This window comes from Acipenser ruthenus, chromosome 21 (assembly GCF_902713425.1).
Source record: "Acipenser ruthenus chromosome 21, fAciRut3.2 maternal haplotype, whole genome shotgun sequence".
Taxonomy (NCBI): Eukaryota; Metazoa; Chordata; class Actinopteri; order Acipenseriformes; family Acipenseridae; genus Acipenser; species Acipenser ruthenus.
Window position 1 is genome coordinate 1,999,243 of NC_081209.1, and position 19,237 is coordinate 2,018,479.

Genomic DNA, 19,237 nt, shown 5'->3' on the forward strand with positions numbered 1-19,237 from the left:
AAAGCGGCGTGATCACGTGTCGACGTGGCTGCTTTCTGATTGGAGCTCGAGTATTTCCGGTTTAAATTTGATTTTTCGAGGAGCGCCTGAATTCTCAAGTTGTTGAATTGATTCGTATTGTTTGTTTTAATTAAATTCCACCCTCACCGTGCTGCTGTTGACGCTTTACATTTCAAAGAAAACTTTCCCTGTACAGTACCGTAAGTAGAGTTTGCAGCTTCCGATCTTTTTTTCTTGAGTTGGTGTTTTTGTAACACTGTGCGCGAATACCAAACGGATGTTATATCGGTTGAGAAAATGTTATGTAAACAAAATACTGTCTGTATGGTACTGGCTGAAATAACATTTACTGAACACGGTTTAAAAGAATACTTTATTAACAGATGGTGAAAATATAGTTTCTCTCTGGATTTCATCAACTGATGTGTGTGTCTGTGTATATATATATATATATATATATTTTAGCTCAAAGAGCCAGCTGCCCAACGTTTCGATATGTTGTACATATCTTTCTCAAGGGAGCCTGTGTTTGAATCCAAACATTGGCGGTATATAATATATAGTTATTTGCACAGATCAAATCATATTTTATACAAAAGCGTGTCTGTCGTGATGTTTGTTGTTTTTTCTCCCCAGTCTCGATGGAAACGATGGAAGAGTTTGACCGAGAGTGCCCCATGATCAAGACGTTTTGCCAGCTGCTTTCGCAGGACGAGTTTGAGGAGCAAGCCCTGTCCTACACCGAGCGGGCCCTGCTGGACCTGTTTCGCACCATGGACCAGAACCCCGAGCTGTACGAGCGGGTGATCCGGAAGAGGAAACAGGGCGAGCTCGAGAAGGCCAGCGTCGGCTCCTGTTTAAAGGTATTGGATCTCGTGCTGTTAGGATTCTCTTCTATCAGAGCTTTAAACAGCAGGGATGCAAGTAAGACTCCCATTGCACAGCAGTTTGATCCATTCCTGGTTTTACCATGAGTTTATAACCAGAGCTTGTTACCTATAGACTGGGGCTAATCAAGCTTGTAGTAAAACCTGGACTGGGTGGAAGTGCTATGCAATAGAAGTCTTATTTTCATCCCTGATGTAGTCTCCTGTTCAAAGAGTCTGTAGAGCTATCCTTAACAGAAAACAAGTCTGTTTTGAGTAATTAATTAAAGTTGAGATTTCATGAAACTTTATGTAATCAAAACATACTTCCAGTCCTTAAATAAGCTTTGTGCATAGATCTTGTAAAGGAATATCTTGGCACTTTATCCAGACACATGAAAAAAATGTTGCTCACAGTGGTTAGGTTGTGTGCGTGTGTGTGTGTGAGTGCGTGCGTGCGGGTCTGTGTGCAGGTGTGTGTCTGTGTGTGCGGGTGTGTGTGTGTGTGTTTGTTTCCCTAAAAGATTTCATTTCTTCCTTGAACTCGCTGTGCAGGCAAAGTTCTTCACCGCAGTGGAGGGCCAGATGAACCGCTGCAACGCTGTGGGGGCTGCTGAGCTGAGACAAAGGGTGGGGCATCTCAAGGAGGAGATGAAGAAGGTGCAGGCCTACGCTCAAGGTACCGCGGCAAGGTTAGAGACCCGCGTTAGTCTGGGGGCTCAGTCTGAACCTGAGTAACGGAAGAAATGAATCTCTTGAAAGTAGAACCCTGCTCTACTGCTGCTATGGCCACATCTATACAAGTCTGTTGTGTAGATGTGGCCCCAACTTTATATTCACTTCAGATCCTGTTTTAGTAGGAATAAAACATGATCCCTGTCTGGATCTTCTTGTCTTGTAGAAGCGAAATGTGCAGCGAAGAGAACCTCAAAGCGTTTGGCTGAAAGGAGACAGAAAACCCCAGATGAATGTGATGGAGACGAGCAAGCCCCGCCCCTCTGCGTGGGGCCTCCCCCCTCAGCCCCGCCCCCTCCTCCACCTCTACCCCCCAGCACTGCGCTGCCTGAAGCACAGACTCCGCTGAAGGACAGGACCAATCACAGGAAGGTGAGGCTAAGAAACGTGTAGGAACGATGGCGCGATTGTGTGTGCCGGGAACGATCAAAAGAGGGAACGGAAGGCGGTGGCGGAGAAGAGTTTTCTTTCTGAGCAGTTTTCCTGTTCTTGCTTTCAGAGCCAGTTTCAGATGGTTGCAACCCCTGATCTGTTGAACAGTTATGGACTCTCGAGACTGAACCGACGTTGCAGCAGGTAAGTGGATTAAAAGCTAGTGTGTTTGCAAAGATATTCCTCTGTTAAGTCTGCTTCAGTGTATTGTAATCTGTCCTAACACTATATAAATTTACTCAGATAAAAGTATGTTTTGGAGATGCTGACATTTTAGTTTAACAGTTGCAGTGACTACTTTTAAAATGATTATTAATATTAAACAAATGGCACCGGTTTTTCAGAAATTAAAAATTTCAGCTATCTCTTCAATTAGATCAAACAGAGCTGATTATGTTGAACATTCCACACAGGGTTCCTTTATAATCCACTATGCCCGTTGTTAATAATGAATTCTAATATAGCTCTTTTAAAAACTGGCCTGTGTGTCTGTCCTGTTCTGAAACAGCTCAGTGGACCTGACGGCTCTCTCAGAATCTGAACCCGAGAGTTCTTCCAATCCACACCACAACATCCAGTACGAGCTGCTGGCCAGCATCCCCCTGAAGAGACTCCGTGCCACCGGGATTGTGAGGTACAGTTTACCAGTTACAGCGCTCTCCCCTCTCGAACGCTATAGGCGGCAGTCATAGTGAGGAGATAATGAAAGCGCTTGTGGAATGGCATTATAGGGCAAGTGGGAGCCAGGACCAGTGAAGTCTTCTAACTGGTTCTGCAGTATAATAAAAGAGACGCACAGTATATCCTCAAGATCACATTTCAGTGCTGCAAGACTTCTGCGCCTTTCTTAAAGCGATAGTGTTTTACTTTTCCAGATCCCCAGGAGGCACTCCATTGAATACCCCCAGAAAGAGCCAGCCGAAGAGCGGAGAGGAGAGTTCCCCAGCCTCCGCGTTCAACACCGCGCTGATCACCAAGTTCCGCAACGCTCTGAGTCCGCCGGGAACGTCTTCACTCGACTCTCCAGAGCGCAGCGACAGCGACGCAGACAGCTCGGGGTTCGCCACGCCCCACGGGACTCCGTGACGAGCCCCCGGGGAGTTTCTGTCTGCATCTTAAACCTTGTTTTAACAGATGCTTTATTACTTCAGTCAATCCATATTCTTTCTGATCCTGTGCTAAAGCAGTTTCTTCTCAGTAACTTCAATTGCACTCAATCACTGATTGTTTGATAAGGTAAAACTTACTTTCACCCCCAAGTCCAGCAGGCAGACGTTTTGCCTGTTAAACTTCGCACTATTACTCAGTGCACTGTTGTCTTTTTCACTGTTCTTTAAAGAGTTTGATCACAACTCTCTTGTAACTTTTTACAGTTCCCAAAAGATTTTGGGAGTGTTTTATGCAATGATGAATGAATTTTTACCAAAGCACCTGTTTTATCACCAGATACTGTACCAAAAAGCATGCTTTTCAAACCAAGTATTCTAAGGGAGTTGTTTGAAAGGTGTGACTGTATATCATTAAGCATGTGTGAAGAATCTGCTGCTGTGCCATTGATGTGTCCTTTATGATTGTGTGCTTTCAGCTGTTAACCGAAGGCTCAGAATCTAGAGCCAGGCTGCCTCATTTCACAGTAGACTGAGCCGCAGGAGAGATGATTAAAATGAAGATCTGATCAATAAACACAAGCGGTTCAACACTGTGTAATGATACAAAAAGACAATCATTCAACATTAGGTAAATGAAATCGTCTCGGTACCTTGCACAATGCTCAGCATTTCAATCATTCAGCTTATTCAGCCATGTTGACAGTAAATTGTAAAAGTCCTACATTCTCCTGTCTGAGGGATCTTCACAAATGCATGTTTTCAATATTTCACTAAAGTGAGAAAGTGAGATAACGAGGAAGCACTGAACTGAATCTAAAATCATAACAATATGACAGTTCCCAAGAATGCGGAGTGGAGTTCTGTTTCCTCACAGCCTTCAGTGCAGACAGTCGAGATCTGAGCCTGCAGGCTTCTCTGCAGCTACAGTACGATACATATCGTACAATACTGTATGCATTACAATTCAATTCACTATGACTCTATATTCTCATTCTTTGTCTATACCAAATGTATTAATGAAAAGTTTCTTTGTATTAAAATGCAACTTGTTTTTACAATCTGCATGTACTGATCTTTCTTTATGAAGCAAGGAAAGGTTAGCAATTTCAGAACAACATACGGTCGCCCATTTCAGGTTTATCTGGTTATGGGATTCTTCAATCACAACACCGGGTTATTATTGTGCAATGACAATATTGCGCTGCATGCACGCCTGTAATCCACAGACCTTGTTTATTAATGCGCTGACATGTCAGTCTGGAAAAAAAAAAACACGCCACCTTTTCAATCAAACCAGAACTTTTCCAGCGTTCTGTCCTTCACAGTCTGTGACCGGAGCCGGGGAAAATTACAGCAGTAAACAGAAGAAAAAACAGCCACCGTTTATATTTTGGGAATTGTAGTTTAAACTGTGGGGCTCCTACCGCTCTTGCTAAGCAGTGGTTGCGTTTAAAAAAACTACAATTCCCACAAAGCCCCAGTGTTCTAAAATACGCGTTTCATAACACGCGCACAGCGGGTTATAGTTTAGCAGCTGCACCTTCTGCAAAACGCCGTGATATAAATTATTTAAAAATCTCCAACGACGTGCTGTCTGGGGTCGGTATAAAATAGCACACTAACTGGTGTGTTTCTTTCAACACCGGAAAAGGAAATCCATGAACACCCATACAAACCAAAATGGCTGCGCCTGTTTGTTGAAATGTGTTATTTTTGGTCCCCAAACCAAAACACATGCTGCAGTAAGATCATCGCACATTACCACCACGAAGCTGTATTACACGACAACGGATGCAACTCGAACAAAGGTCATTTTCACACAGGCTTTTTTTTAAGGGTTTGTTTTCGCTAAACTCATTAGAATGTTTTAATTTACAATTACTTCGGCGCGGTGGTTTTATGATGGTACATACGGTTTTTAAAGTGTTAGGACAATGTAACGACAATGACCCCTTAATATTTTATAAGAGACATATTCCGTGGTATTTTTTGGAGAGAGTGAAAGTGCCGAAAGCTCTCCGGTACTGTTCAAACTGCAATGCTTGGTATACAACTCACCGAGCCGTGCACCCCGTCACGGGTTTCACAACTCTCAGTGAAATACATTATTTATATGATCAGGGAGCCGATAGTCTGATGTTAGATAAAGTGTACCTCCCTTAAACTGTAGCTGCATGAACAACTCCTGTAACGAACCCTAAAGATTCATTTAGGTGTGACTTAATCATGCTGTGCACAGCACATTCACCAGGAGCCTGGTTATTCAATATCGTGATTTATTGCGTGTAGTGTTCTTTGACTTTTCTTAGGGGGCGATCTTGGCAGGACTGTATGAACCTCAACCATGCCAGTTGTGTGCAGCAGCTGTGAGAAGAAAAACGCCGTCCTGAAGCGGCCCAAGACCGGCTTCTCTCTGTGCAAGGACTGCTTCTTCTGGGCTTTCGAGGAAGAGGTGCACCAAACGATCTCGTCAGCCAGGCTGTTTACCGCGGGCGAGACCGTCGGGATCGGGGCGTCAGGCGGCAAGGACTCCACGGTGCTGGCTCACGTCATGAAGGTCCTCAACGAGCGCTACGGCTACGGCTTGGACTTGATGCTGCTCTCCGTGGACGAAGGCATCACCGGCTACCGGGACGACTCTCTGGAGACGGTGAAGCGCAACCAGCAGCAGTACGACCTGCCGCTCAAGATCGTCTCGTACCAGGAGCTGTACGGCTGGACCATGGACGCCATCGTCAAGCAGGTGGGCTTGAAGAACAACTGCACCTTCTGTGGGGTCTTCAGGAGGCAGGCGCTGGACAGGGCAGCCATGATGCTCAAAGTGGACAAGATTTGCACAGGTAAAATCGGATCCGCCAAGACTGGAGGTTTAAACTCCCGGTCCTGGAGGGCTGTTCCATTCCAGGTTTAACAGGTAAAATGAGATCATGAACTACTTCAGGGTCTGGATGCAGGTTTAATTGGTTTAGATCAGGGTTGGAACAAAGACCAGGAGTGGAAGAGCCAGCTTTGGCCACCCCTGGCTTAAGTACTCCTTTTTATGCTGCTGTTTAAAGACACGGCATGATGGAAATATGACTGCCATGGCATAGCAGTTTCATCCATTCCAGCTGTTGCTATGAGTTTAATAAGACACACCCGAGCTTGTAGCCTGTGCACTGTAGCTAATCAAGCTTGCAGTAAAATTTGTGAAACTGCTATTCAGTGGGAGTCTTATTTCCATCCTTGTAGACACGTTGGTGCCCTCTAATGCAGCTTCCCGATTGGTGGATGATCTGAAGTCCTTGATTTTGTACCGTGTGCCCCCGCAGGTCACAACGCTGACGACGTAGCCGAGACGGTGCTGATGAACTTCCTGCGGGGCGACATTGCGAGGCTGCGCCGTTGCACTGCCATCACCACGGGGAGCGAGGGGGCCATCCCCCGCTGCAAGCCGCTCAAGTACGCTTACGAGAAGGAGATCGTCCTGTACGCCTACTTCAAGAAGCTCGACTACTTCTCCACCGAGTGCGTCTACTCGCCCAACGCCTACCGCGGCCACGCCCGCGCGTTCCTGAAGGACCTGGAGTCCATCCGGCCGAGCTCCATCGTGGACATCATCCACTCGGGGGAGAACCTGTCCGTGAAGGAGGACGTGAAGATGCCGGTCCAGGGCATCTGCTTGCGCTGCGGCTACATCTCCAGCCAGAAGCTGTGCAAGGCCTGCGTGCTGCTGGAGGGGCTGAACCGGGGGCTGCCCAAGCTGGGCATCGGGAAGCACCACAAGCTCCACCACAAGCTCCTGGCCCAGGAACCCCTGACAGAGAAGGAGGAGAAGAAACTCAAGGCGGTCGATTTCTGAGCGGGGCAGTGTTTGTACATCTTGAACTCGGGGTTGATTTGATCCATTTGTAGCTGTACCAAGTAACCCCCCTGGATTACATCACCTACTTATTTTAGGGGTAATCTCTGGATAACCATGGATAAGTGGTGGATGCAATCTGGGTTGATTTACCCTGGTGCTGTAAAATGCTCTAAAAATTCAACTATATGTTGATCAAATCAACACCTACTATAAATAATGTAGTTAAAATGTATTTGGCAATCCGAAAGACAGCTAGTCAAAGACTTTTTATCATCTTTTAGTATTGCTAAATGTTCTACCATGGCTTTGTAGTTCTGGAGCTTGACCTGTGTAGTGCTGTATTTAAAATGTTAAAGTGGTGCAGTGTTGCAGACAGACCAATACCACAGAATGGCCGTGCTGTAATATGCTTTATTGTACACTGTCTGGTATATGACTAGTTTTATGGATACAGAATCTCACATTCTATTGGGGAGAAACATCATGAGTAAAAAAAGGAAATAAAACAAACCACATTGGATTAGCAAGAACCCTGCTTCTTATTGTTTTTAAAACTTTATTTAAATATCATTGAAATAAACGATTTCTACAAAAACCAAATCCTAGCTTGCAAGAGTATTTTTAGCATGGACTGTTTATTTTACAGCAGTCGTCTAAAAAGATCTTGTGCCTCAAAACTGACTTTTAAAATACCCACCAGTTTGAGACACCTGTGTGTTAAAGCTTGCTCCTGTAAACCTGAGAAAGTGTTGCCCGCTTTGCCCTGTACTGTGTTTGACACACACACAGCGTGTCCTGCAGGAAGTGTGCCGTCCTCGTGTGGCACGCTGCTGTGTGCCGCCCTCGTGTGGCACGCTGCTGTGTGCCGCCCTCGTGTGGCACGCTGCTGTGTGCCCCCTCGTGTGGCACGCTGCTGTGTGCTGCCCTCGTGTGGCACGCTGCTGTGTGCCGCCCTCGTGTGGCACGCTGCTGTGTGCCCCCTCGTGTGGCACGCTGCTGTGTGCTGCCCTCGTGTGGCACGCTGCTGTGTGTCGCCCTCGTGTGGCACGCTGCTGTGTGTCGCCCTCGTGTGGCACGCTGCTGTGTGCCGCCCTCGTGTGGCACGCTGCTGTGTGCCGCCCTCGTGTGGCACGCTGCTGTGTGCCGCCCTCGTGTGGCACGCTGCTGTGTGCCCCCTCGTGTGGCACGCTGCTGTGTGCCGCCCTCGTGTGGCACGCTGCTGTGTGCCGCCCTCGTGTGGCACGCTGCTGTGTGCCGCCCTCGTGTGGCACGCTGCTGTGTGCCGCCCTCGTGTGGCACGCTGCTGTGTGCCGCCCTCGTGTGGCACGCTGCTGTGTGCCGCCCTCGTGTGGCACGCTGCTGTGTGCCGCCCTCGTGTGGCACGCTGCTGTGTGACGCCCTCGTGTGGCACGCTGCTGTGTGCCGCCCTCGTGTGGCCCGCTGCTGTGTGCCCTGCAGGGCGGGTTGTGGTGGCGGTGTGGGCTCTGCTCATGTCTGTGTCCTGCTGGGCTGTCAGGATACACAGTGAGGGCTCAGGAAATGTTTACTGCTCACTCAACACATGCTATCCACAGTGTTCTTGTGTAATCCGCGTCATGATTTCTGTTCTCCTCTCCCAGGGTAGATGTTTGCATTTAAAGTGCACATTACAGTGCTGGCAGTTTTAAAAATAGCTCAGCATGGTGCTGTGGCAGTCAGAAAGACACAAGAAGACTATTATAAGCAACATAAAGGTTGTGAACAGTGCCCCAGTGTAAAATCAATGCGTCCCTGGACGCCGACTTTAACAAACAATGTATATATTAAGTGGGTTTAACTGCATGCCACCGCGTTTGAAATGCTCACGTCTCTGCTCCTATTAATGCTGGCTGAATGAAACGGGCTGTAAAGTAATGGCATATTGGAGAACGAGGAGCGCTGTGCAGCGGTACTCAATGAGTCAGCTGCTTTGGGAATTAGACACAGCAGACTCATGACGTCAGGGGTTTTGGAACCTTTTTCTTTAATTAAACGCGTCGACCCATTGCTTGTTTTTACAGAATGTTTGAAAAGGTTCTCTTCAGAATAAAAAAGACATCAAAAACCACAAGAATAAACTTTACAGAAACAGTTATTTAACAGAAAGCAGAGTGTGTTTAATCACTGCAATCACTGTGCCCAGCGGGTGCAGCAAACCGCTTTCGGAAGGTGGAGAGGATAGATTGAGTTTTGCTGAGACAGCAGCGGCGGCCGGTGACCTTCAGTGTCAAACAAGCATTACTTAGGCTAAAGTGGGCAGGAAGAACATTGGGCCATACATAGATATGTGAAAACACACTGATCAGCTACTATATATATATGAGAATGAGATTCGCTCTCGAGTTAATTAACACCCTACTCTATTGGGCACTCGATGGAAAGCGTTCATTAACGTAAACAGATCACCCGCGTTTAAATCCATTTGCCACCTGTAAGACTGCGCTATTTCAAACAGCAGAACGTGGTCAGTGCTGTTTGTTTTGCCCAGTTCTAGTTACACATTTACGAGAATGTAACTTACCTTCAAATACTTGGAAAATAGTTTTATCAGTATGGGGGTAGGGCGTAAACCGAGACCTTGAACTGCATGCGTGTGTCCAAATACAACGCGGCCATGAGACACAACCAGTGCTGTTCCAGATGCTACAGCACTGACAGAACTAACCTGTAGCAGTCACATGCACTAAGCAACAGCAAGAGTTTGTGTGCGGCATGTATTATCTGTTTTTTTAAAAAAAAGGTTTTTTTACAATACAGTAAGTGTGAAACTTTTACTCCTTGCCCATTTCTGTGTGCTGTATAGTTGTTGTTTCAGTAGAGGTCGCACTTTTCATAATTTTACTGCAGCTCGCATTCAGCGGCCTCACACAACTGCACCGTTTGAGACAGAAATACTGCGGGGAGCGAGCAGCGCGTCGCCGATCAGAGGGGCACGGAACCGCGCAGCGCGTCGCCGATCAGAGGGGCACGGAACCGCGCAGCGCGCTCCCGGAGACTCAGGGAAACTTCGGCTCGCCAGATAGACGCGAATAGATACGCAGGGATTGGAAAAAAATTAAAGCAAAGGTTCGTGCAGACAAAACAGAACAGCGGTCTGGGATTCACTCGCGGAACCATTCCGGTGCAAGCATGGAAGATCTCGGTAAGCCTTTGAATAATATATATATATATATATATATATATTAATTATTGCTGTGCAAGGGAAGCGGCGCATGTTGCTGGCATGGCCATTAGTTGTGAGGGCAGGCCGCTGTGCCAGCACCGTGGTTGAGTAAGGGGCAGCCCAGTGTTTTGCAGAGTTGTGTGGAAGCGTAACGAAACGCACAGAACGGTTCAGAAGTCCAGTCTTGTGTTGCTCTTAACTTGCAAACACGAGCGATTCTCGGATGCGTTCTTGCTCTGCAAGGATTCGGAATGGAGGAAGACGTGAAAACTTCCTCTCCTGAGTGTCTCTCACGCCAGGCTGGACTCTGTCAGGATCGACCCGTTTAAGAATAAATGTGTCATTTTAAACGTGCTTGCGCGTTTTAAGTTGGTTGAGAGCTATAGTTTGGGAGATTTTAATCGTGTTTTCCTTGTGTGGATGTAACAAGTCCTTTATAATAAATGCTTGAGGATTAGCCTGAAAGTTTCAACAATTAACAGAAGACAAGTCTGCTTGATAACTTGTGCACAGCGTGTATCTGCCGGGACGAATTATTATTATTATAATAATAATAATAATAATAATAATTGTTGTTGTTTACTTGATACACGATAAGCTCAATCGACAATTTGCCATTCGTGGAAAATAGTTGCAAATACTGTCTGTTCATGATTTTATTATTATTATTATTATTATTATTGATGTGCATTTCAGTTTGCTTCACCTCATTTTCTTGAGGGCACTATTTCTGGTCATTATTTGCTTAAGAATCCTACAATAGCGCAGTCAACCGTGTCCCCGGGTTACACGTTAATAACAGCTCTCCTTCGCTTGAGCTGCGTTGGGTTAGAAATATGTGTTGCTGCAGGCTGCACAGCGTTGAAACGCGAGATAGCACGCAGGGCGTTTGTTTGATAAGGAGGTAGCCTTATGAGTTTCCAGAGAAGTACAGAACAGGCTGACGTCAGAGGCAATGAAACGGGCTTTAAATGTGTCTGTCAATATAATAAATCTTAATCATAAAGTTGTTTCCCTTCTTGCATAGCAAAGGTTACATTTCCCGTGGGGTGGCCCTCTTTTCCCAGAAGGGTTTCGGTTCATAACGCCGTCTTATTTCATGATGTGAGTGACTGTGTTTGTTTTATTGTGGTGGTGGGCACTGGTCGGTGTCCAGCCGTACCCAGCGTTACATTATAATACCATTTTAAACATGATTATAACTACGAATGCGAAGACTTTGTGTCATTTTTAATTCCGCCTCTCCCGATTTCTAAATGAACACCTTACCGCGTTAGTATTTAAAATGCCTGTTCATTTCACACACTGATCATAAAACTGGAGCTCTGTTTGGCAAGACATGCTTTAATATGCAAGTATTACTTTTGTGTGCTGTAATACACAAGCACCAAAGAAATGCTTCCTAGGGTCTTTAGGTAGATGTTACTGGCATTAAGAAGGCAGCTGATTTTGCTTCGCAAATCATTTTAAAAACAAAAACCTGTTTCCCTTTTTTCTAAACTGAAATCTAACACAGGTATGTCTCTTTGCTCAGCCCTGCAGTTAAACTATCAGCAGCGTTCTTTTTCAGGGTTATTTCTGGCTGTACAATCTGTCAGGTTTGGATGAACCCCATAAAACAGGGTGTCCAAAGTGTGTGACCTTTGTTCCAACAGACCCATCCCTGTTACAAATATAAAGACAATGTTGTGATGATCACTTCTGTGTGACGGAGGGGCCTTCATTGGACTGGACTGTGTTTTAGGAACGTGCAAAAGCTGCAACGTTCTTCCACGTGGCTTGCTATATATGTATATTTTGTTTATAAAAAATAAATACATATTTTATTGGGACCAGGTATTGGACTTGACCCTGTACTGTAGCTATTGTCTCTTTTAAAATAAGCTGGATGTGCATCTTCATGAGGGTTTCCTGGGGGTGGTGTGTGTGCGTGCGCGTGCTTGCGTGCGTGTGGAGCCCTGTATTTAGCAAAGATGGGCTCCTGTGTGTTTACTGGAGAAAGAGCTGTGAAGCGTGGCTGTGCTGTTTCTGTGTTGTTTTAATGAGTGAAAATAAAGACACTCATAAAGCATTTCTCTCGGTGTTGAGATCAGCCACATTCTCAGTTATTTCTAGTAGTCACCAGTGACGCTTCCTGGTAAAGAAGCCAGCTTTAACTTTTACTGTGTTTGTTTTAGCCAGGCTCTGTACGGTACATATTTGCATAGTGTGGAATGGGTGAAGCTGCTATGCAATGGGAGTCTTATTTGCATCCCTGGGGTGTTGTACTGTGTAACCCATGGTGGCCCCACATGGTGAGAATGTGTCTGAAGCTGGTTTTGATGACGTTTGACTCTATTTTCAATCATGTGGAGGATGACCTTATATAAACGTTGGGATCGTTTTAAAGCTTGTTTCATGGACTTTCCAACAAAACAACAAAAAACCAGTCTCCCTGTGTCTTTAGCATGGAGTCTTGAAGGCACCGTGCTATCCAGCTCACACCTCTCTTCTGGGCGAGGAGGAGCCCTGCTCATTTCAGTGCTGCTCCTGTGCTAGGGGGGTCGCAGGACAGCAGCGTTGGAATGCCGTGCATGTCTCGTTGTTCCTCATTCGTCAGGGCATGTTCGCTTTGGCTCCAGTCCTGAAGCATATTGAGTTGTTTCCTTCTCGGCAGGCTCAGTGAATTCACTGGGGGCGACGTTATGCATGAAACACACACACACACTATCTGAAAACAAAATCCTTCCGCTGAGCTCATTTTAACTCAAATATAATAAAGGTGGGGGGGGAAAAAGGTTGATCACTTATTACTGAAAAACACTTTGATTGTGAAATTGGTCTTTGAAGTGGGTCCCCTGAATCAGTCTTGGATTCCCCTGCTGTCTGGCTTGTAAGTGTTCACTTGTAACACCCTCACTGTGTCAGCTGTGAGAGCTGGGTAGGAAATGTGCAGCCGCATGAAGCCTCTGCTGCTGTAGTGAGGTTGGATTCATGTACTGTGGTTTTGGTTTTGTCCTGTTCTTGTTCCTGTGGTCGCTCAGCATGCCAGTAAGAGACTGCTACAAAAGAAATATCACAGCGTTCAGTCCTGAACTAGCTCGGAATTAAAACTGACCTCGTTGAAATCCATTGATGGGCAAGCGTGCAAACCTTGCAAATCAGTGATATTATTATTATTATTCATAACGCACACACACACAGCAGGCAGAATTGTAAAAATAAATAAATAAATAATAAAAAAAATAAGATTTTGCCTTGACAGTGGTAAAATCCGTCTTGGGGGATTGAAAGGTGGTTAGACGATACTAGAGAGAGAATTGTCAGACGTTTCTGATTAACAGTGTAACTGCTAATTCATTTCCCTTGTGTTATCCCTTGAGTATCACACATACATGTTAGATGAGCTTGCACTGTTTTCTGGTTTAAGGAATTGTATTAAGTCAGTACCCATTGAAGGAAGCTCAAAATGTCTCGTGCATTGATTGCTTCCAAATGCAACTCTGGGATGTCCTTGAACTGTCGTTTGGTTTTTTATTCTTGCAAAGGAGCTGTGGTTTCAGGTGTTTCCCAGGATCCTAGTGAGTCAGCATGGTGTTAATCCCATGGCACGCAGGGCTCGGCACAGTGTGGGACACAGAGGCTGGGAGTGTAGATGTTAGGCAATAAATCAAATCTCCTGTCCCTCAACATCAAGGACCTTCTCTGTTAAACATCTCCCTTTCTGTCTGAGCTCAAACAGCTCCTCAGTGTGTCCGCTCTGAGTGACCATGTCCAGATCCTCAGTGTGTCCGCTCTGAGTGACCATGTACAGATCCTCGGTGTGTCCGCTCTGAGTGACCATGTCCAGATTCTCAGTGTGTCCGCTCTGAGTGACCATGTCCAGATCCTGTGTGTCTGCTCTGAGGGACCATGTCCAGATCCTCAGTGTGTCCACTCTGAGTGACCATGTCCAGTTATTCTGTTCCTGTGAGCCAGAGATGTCAAACTCCAGCCCTCGAGGCCTGCAGGCTCTTCTGCTTTTCATTCCAACTTGAGCTCTCAATTAACTTAATTGATCTAAGTATTTGTTCAGTTTGACGTTATTTCATATTTTTCACAGTACAGTAGATGGTTGATTCAAGGTACACTACCTATGAAACATTCTGAGGCCTGGAAAGAAGTGTTAAATTGGTCCAGTTAATCAAAGCAGTCAGGTAATCGCGAGCTCGGGTGGAATGAAAGCCAGAAGACAGTGCGGCCCTCCAGGAGCTGGCTCGTGTGCCTGGGGGAGGGGGGCAGGCAGGCAGGCAGGCAGGCAGGAAGCTGCACATTAGTGGCTGCAGGATGTGCTGTTTGGTTCTTGGCTTGATCTGGTCAGATTGTGGAATGTCGTCGATTGTGCTGTGCGCAGGAATCCCAGGATATCCAACTGCCTTAATTATACTGTGTAGAAACGCTTTGTACACTTGTATGCATGCAGCTGACCTACAGGAGTGCATCATTCGGCTGCTGGAAAGTAACTGGATGTACTGCAGACATGTGAACACTGCCCTAATGTGGCTGCTCAGTCTATCTTGTGTCTCAACGTATGAGTAGCATTTCAAAATAAATAATAGATAAATAGTCAGTGTTCTCAAGTGTCTGGTTTCCTGCTGTCTGCCCGGTGCAGGGTATTGCAGCATTAAAATATACGCAGGCAGTTCTTCTCAACATGAGCATGATTCAGCTCAGCCTGCTCCTCCTGTAAGTAGTGTGGTTGTTGTAATTGAGTTACGTTGGTTTAGTCGCAGATCACCTCCCCACAGTCCTGTTTACTGTAACTTAGTCCTCAAGCAGGTTTCTGTCATTGAGACTCTGAGCGTGTCCTTCATCCCTGGCTCCTGTCCTGCTGGGAGGGTTCTCTCTTTGGAAGTGCACTGGAGGAAAGCAACCGTAATGTTAACACCAGCGTGTTCACTGCATGCCTGTTCTGAGAATGCAGATCCACTGTGTGTTTTCCTTAAATACACTGAGGATTGCGCAGAGGATACTAAATAGCCTAAAAACACTATAAAGTGCTTGCTTACACCTTCATATCACCGTAATGCAACTAAATAGGTTCACAATTTAGTGTGTGTCTGTATAATATACTCTGCATTATCTATTGCTGTCCAGTGTTCAGCTGTAGGATTTTATTCAAGTGTGTGAAACTGCCTGCCAGCCCGGGATCATGGGTCAAAGCCCTCTGCTTTGCAGCTCCTGTGTTTGAGAAGCATGTTGAGAGTGGAATGAACTGCCATCAGATTCTCTTACTGCAGGGAGCGTGTTTCCACAGAGCTCGCTTTCTCCACTGCAGGACCTGGGCTCCTCACGAGAGAAGCTCTGCAGCCACTTTTAAACAGCTTATTATACCAGCCGTGACAGAGTCCCTTTCATACAGTCTGCCCATGGTGTAAGTGTATTCAAATCCAATACCATTTCCAGTGCTTCATCGTTAGCTGTACCCTGTTCAATTCCATGTCGACGTGCGGAGGGGCTGTGAATGGATACTGATTTCACAGTGACTGCGGTACAGTAAACGCTCTGCGACATATGACCAACGTTTAAGTAGCAATTATTTCCATTTAATTCTTGAAAGTAAAAAGGGCTGTTTACCATTTGCAGTACATTTAAATAAAACACGTTAACTGTTGGTTCTTGTGTTTTGTTACTGAAGTAAAATAATTACCCTGGATTAAGTGAAGCCTCAAAGAAACGGTTATCACTTGGAATGGGTGTTACCGGTGCAGTAGTATTGTAAAAGAACTGGGATCGCAGATCACCGACCCGTTTCAAGAGTATAAATGTTCATGAAGTACAGCGTCTGCACTTAGGCAGGATAGACTGTATTCATAAAGCACCAGAGTGGGCTGGACTTGATCTCCAGGCTGCTACACCATCCTCTCCAAAGACAAAAGCATGTTTTAGTATTGATTTGACTGGACTTGCGTCAGAACTACAGTAGAACTCCCTTTTTTTTATAGCTTATTGATTCGATGCTGCTTTGGTTATAAAATTATCTGCAAGTATTGCAGTCAAATCCTAGTGAAAAAGACTGTAGTCCGAAGCGTTGCTGGGTTTAAACTGTGCTCGCTGTTTAATGTGCAGCAGGGTCTCTTTGGCAGAGCTGTGCAGCCGTGCAGCTGCTGAATACAAAGCAGCTTCCTCACTGCTGGGCCCAGATAAGCTGTTTTCATCAGCACCACCAGCTGCTTGCTCAGCATAGCAGGAGAATGGCATTAATGGGGCCAGCGTTAGCCAGCTGTACTGAAGCAGGTAAGTCTGGTGGGGTAGTTTTCACTCTGTGTTAATTGAAGCTTTTAGCTAGCCCCGTGATGCGTTTCTGTACTGTATGTGGGATCCTTGAATCAGCTGCTCCGCGCTGGTGTAGTCCGGTACTGTCTGTGGTTGCATTCTGAAATCTCCCAGTTTTACTGCGTTCTTCATTACAGGTGATCATTGCACAGCTGTGATAAAACAAGCACTGTAACTGAAGCTTCCTGGCTGTGGATACTGGCAGCGCATGGAAAAGGGGGAGGGTCTTTGAAAATGACCCAATTAATTCAAATTCAAGACTGAATGGCCTCACAGTTGTGTATGTCTGAGGCAATGCCCGAGCGATCCAAAGAACCCCAGCAGGCTTCAAGTCCTGCATTGTCCCAGAACTGGGCTGCAGAAATACATCCCCTGTGTTGCTCGGGCTTTGCACTGTTTCAGATTGTTTGTACTGGAAACATTTCTGTGTGATTTCATACATTTACCTCCGGCATTTCAGTAATAAGCAAGCTCGTTAGAATAATCCAGAAACGAGCAGATGCTGCACAAGAGAAAACAGATCTATTTCCAAAGTAAGGCACACAGTGATACCTGGCTTCAGCATCGCGCTGATGAAAATAGATAGCTGATATATAAATTACTGTTGGCTTGCTTCAGTGGTGGGGGCGCTGCCTTTTACTCGCAGTGAAACATGAATGGGTCTGTTTTAATATGCAAGTGTGGTATACTGGAGTTGTCACAAGCTTTTTACCTCGGTCTCAGCTGGATTCCTCATTTTATAAGAAGCCTTTTCGTCTTCTCTTTATTACCCTGCCAGTAAACTTGAAGCAGCCTAACCCAGCACACCTCCTTTCACTCCAGAGTCCTGTGTAGATACAGATGCACACACCCTCCAAGCAGAACCCTACACACTGTACAGCGCACACACACACACACACACACGAGCGCGTTCTCCAGGAGATTGTGAGCAAGCCTTTATTATACCTGACCTCTGCACGACCGCACTGTCGCTGGCTCTTGTGTTCATTGTTGTGTTTTTTTCCCCTTTGTGTCGGGTAATGCTGTTCATTATAATCCCTTGTAATCCAGAGTCTTAGTGTTGGGTTTCTGTGCTTCTCCTTGCACATCAACAGCTGTGAATTGAGGAATGCTGCTCAGAACACACCTGTGTGAAGGTAAGCACATGGACAGAGTGAACACCTGGGAGTGCTGGGGCAGGACTGGGAACATGCACTGTGCACTTCAGCTGCTCTGTAAGCCTGAGAAGAAGGGGGTGTGTGATTCAGAGCTGTACGCAGTGAAGTTTCAGATGCCTCGGAGCCACCATGTATCAGCGGGGTTATTATTTATTAAGGACAGATCTTGATCAGCTCTTCCATGAATGGAGTCTCTTGTAACGCTGATGAGAGCTGCAGGGTTTTGGTGCTTTTAGCCTCAATATAAATCTCAATTACAGCCTCTTGAAGGATGCCTGTGAGCTGCATGTTTGACCTCTCTTTCCTGGAGGAGCACATGATCGTCCTCGCTGCCCAGTGACAGCAGGCCATGTGTTTCCTCCCCTCTCTCTGCCAGCCTGACTGCCTTGTATTGAAAACCCTTTGTTTTCTGTTTCCACTGAGCTCAGAAGCGCTGCCATTTCAGAGGAAAGGGAAGGAACACAATAATGGGGCTGTTATTTTTCTAAGAGGAAATGATAAAATAAAGTTTCAGCACTTTAAAACTTTTTTTAACTTGGCTTAAACAGCAGCCGGCGTATGAATTGGAATAGTTGAGATCAACGTTTAAAGTTTTAAAAACATGCCTTTGCACAATTTAATAAAAGTGAAACAAATTTGATTGGTTTAGCATCTTCTGTGCTTGAGATTAACTTGTTTTAGTTGTGTATGTATGCGTGTGTACGTGTGTGACATTCAGTCAGGATTCGGTCAGTCACCGATAGAAATAACCATTTCGAGATTTTGAGCATTACAAATTATCAAAGAACAAAATGAAAGGCTATTTTGGTCTTTGAACAAATTATTTAGCTCAAATTGCGAAATGGAGAATACCAAAACAAGCAAAGAACGAAACAGAAAAGAACAGACAGCTATTTCTGTCTTTGAGTAAAGCGATATAATCAAATTGCAAAATGTGCTTTCAGCAAATGTTTCAGAACAGATTTTAAAGATGCTGCTCAATCTGCAAATAGCAATTAATCGCGGGGTGTTAAAAATGGGCATCAAGTGAAATACAGACTTTAATAAAACATTTTGTATTGAATGAACATGAAATCAGTAAATTTGAGAGACACGTCATTGATTCATTATTTCTGTGTTTATTATTTATGCAGGAAGTTAACCCGTTGAGACCGTGGCCTCTTTGCAAGGGGGGCGTGGTAAATAATTTAGGAGGATAGTGACCCCCAAACATTAAACTTCAAGAGAGTTTCAAATAACGTTCATAACGTTCTCGCCTTGTTATTTAGAAAACAGTTTTAGAGGAAAAAAAACTAATAATTAAAAATGGATTCATTTTACAAGACTACTGTATACACAGTATTTAAACTGCAAAATCAAATGTCAAGCCACGTTTGTCAAATCACTATTTCAGCGAAAGAAAAGTCTGCTTATTAAAGGTGTATAGTCTCATAAATCAGATGAAGGGGTGAAGTACCTCTTTTAGAGAACGGGTTTTTCAGACCCCATCAGCACCAGACCGTGCCTGTGGAATAAAGACAGGGATGCTTTTTGAAAACAAGAAAACTTTAAAAATGCTTTTATTTTAGATTAGCTGCACGGGGCTGCTGAGCCATTTAGATTTAAAAACATCAAAGCTC

At 45.3% G+C, this 19,237-nt stretch overlaps 3 protein-coding genes across 4 annotated transcripts in view; all 3 read left to right on the forward strand.

Moving 5' to 3' along the window:
• The first annotated feature begins 59 nt into the window (after nt 1–59).
• Nucleotides 60–4,233, forward strand: LOC117428513 (uncharacterized). The gene is made up of 7 exons (XM_034047609.3): nt 60–200; nt 637–863; nt 1,422–1,545; nt 1,768–1,973; nt 2,101–2,177; nt 2,542–2,667; nt 2,909–4,233. The coding sequence occupies exons 2-7, from the start codon at nt 642–644 to the stop codon at nt 3,117–3,119; spliced, it is 966 nt and encodes a 321-aa protein (XP_033903500.3). The 5' UTR covers nt 60–200; nt 637–641; the 3' UTR covers nt 3,120–4,233.
• Nucleotides 4,234–4,336: 103 nt separating this feature from the next.
• Nucleotides 4,337–7,586, forward strand: LOC117973310 (cytoplasmic tRNA 2-thiolation protein 1-like). 2 transcript variants are annotated; one of them, XM_034925185.2, is made up of 3 exons: nt 4,337–4,950; nt 5,432–5,982; nt 6,454–7,586. In XM_034925185.2, the coding sequence occupies exons 2-3, from the start codon at nt 5,487–5,489 to the stop codon at nt 6,981–6,983; spliced, it is 1,026 nt and encodes a 341-aa protein (XP_034781076.1). In that variant the 5' UTR covers nt 4,337–4,950; nt 5,432–5,486; the 3' UTR covers nt 6,984–7,586. The 2 variants fall into 2 exon arrangements, with proteins under 2 accessions (XP_034781076.1, XP_034781075.1); XM_034925184.2 differs by having other exon boundaries at nt 4,341–4,950; nt 5,452–5,982.
• A 1,837-nt stretch (nt 7,587–9,423) lies between these two features.
• LOC117428133 (titin-like) overlaps nt 9,424–19,237 on the forward strand; it is a 44,289-nt gene continuing 34,475 nt past the window's right edge. Inside the window, exon 1 of the mRNA XM_058995621.1 lies at nt 9,424–10,146. Within this exon, the coding sequence (XP_058851604.1) occupies nt 10,134–10,146 (13 nt within the window). The 5' untranslated portion in view covers nt 9,424–10,133. The remainder of the gene's footprint in view (nt 10,147–19,237) is intronic.

Bases quoted from the DNA above. Each gene is read 5' to 3' on its own strand.
- LOC117428513 (XM_034047609.3), top strand. From the start codon at position 642: ATGGAAACGATGGAAGAGTTTGACCGAGAGTGCCCCATGATCAAGACG. The intron at 864-1,421 runs GTATTGGATCTC...CTCGCTGTGCAG, and splicing joins GCGTCGGCTCCTGTTTAAAG to GCAAAGTTCTTCACCGCAGT. The intron at 1,974-2,100 runs GTGAGGCTAAGA...TCTTGCTTTCAG, and splicing joins ACAGGACCAATCACAGGAAG to AGCCAGTTTCAGATGGTTGC.
- LOC117973310 (XM_034925185.2), top strand. From the start codon at position 5,487: ATGCCAGTTGTGTGCAGCAGCTGTGAGAAGAAAAACGCCGTCCTGAAG. The intron at 5,983-6,453 runs GTAAAATCGGAT...GTGCCCCCGCAG, and splicing joins AGTGGACAAGATTTGCACAG to GTCACAACGCTGACGACGTA.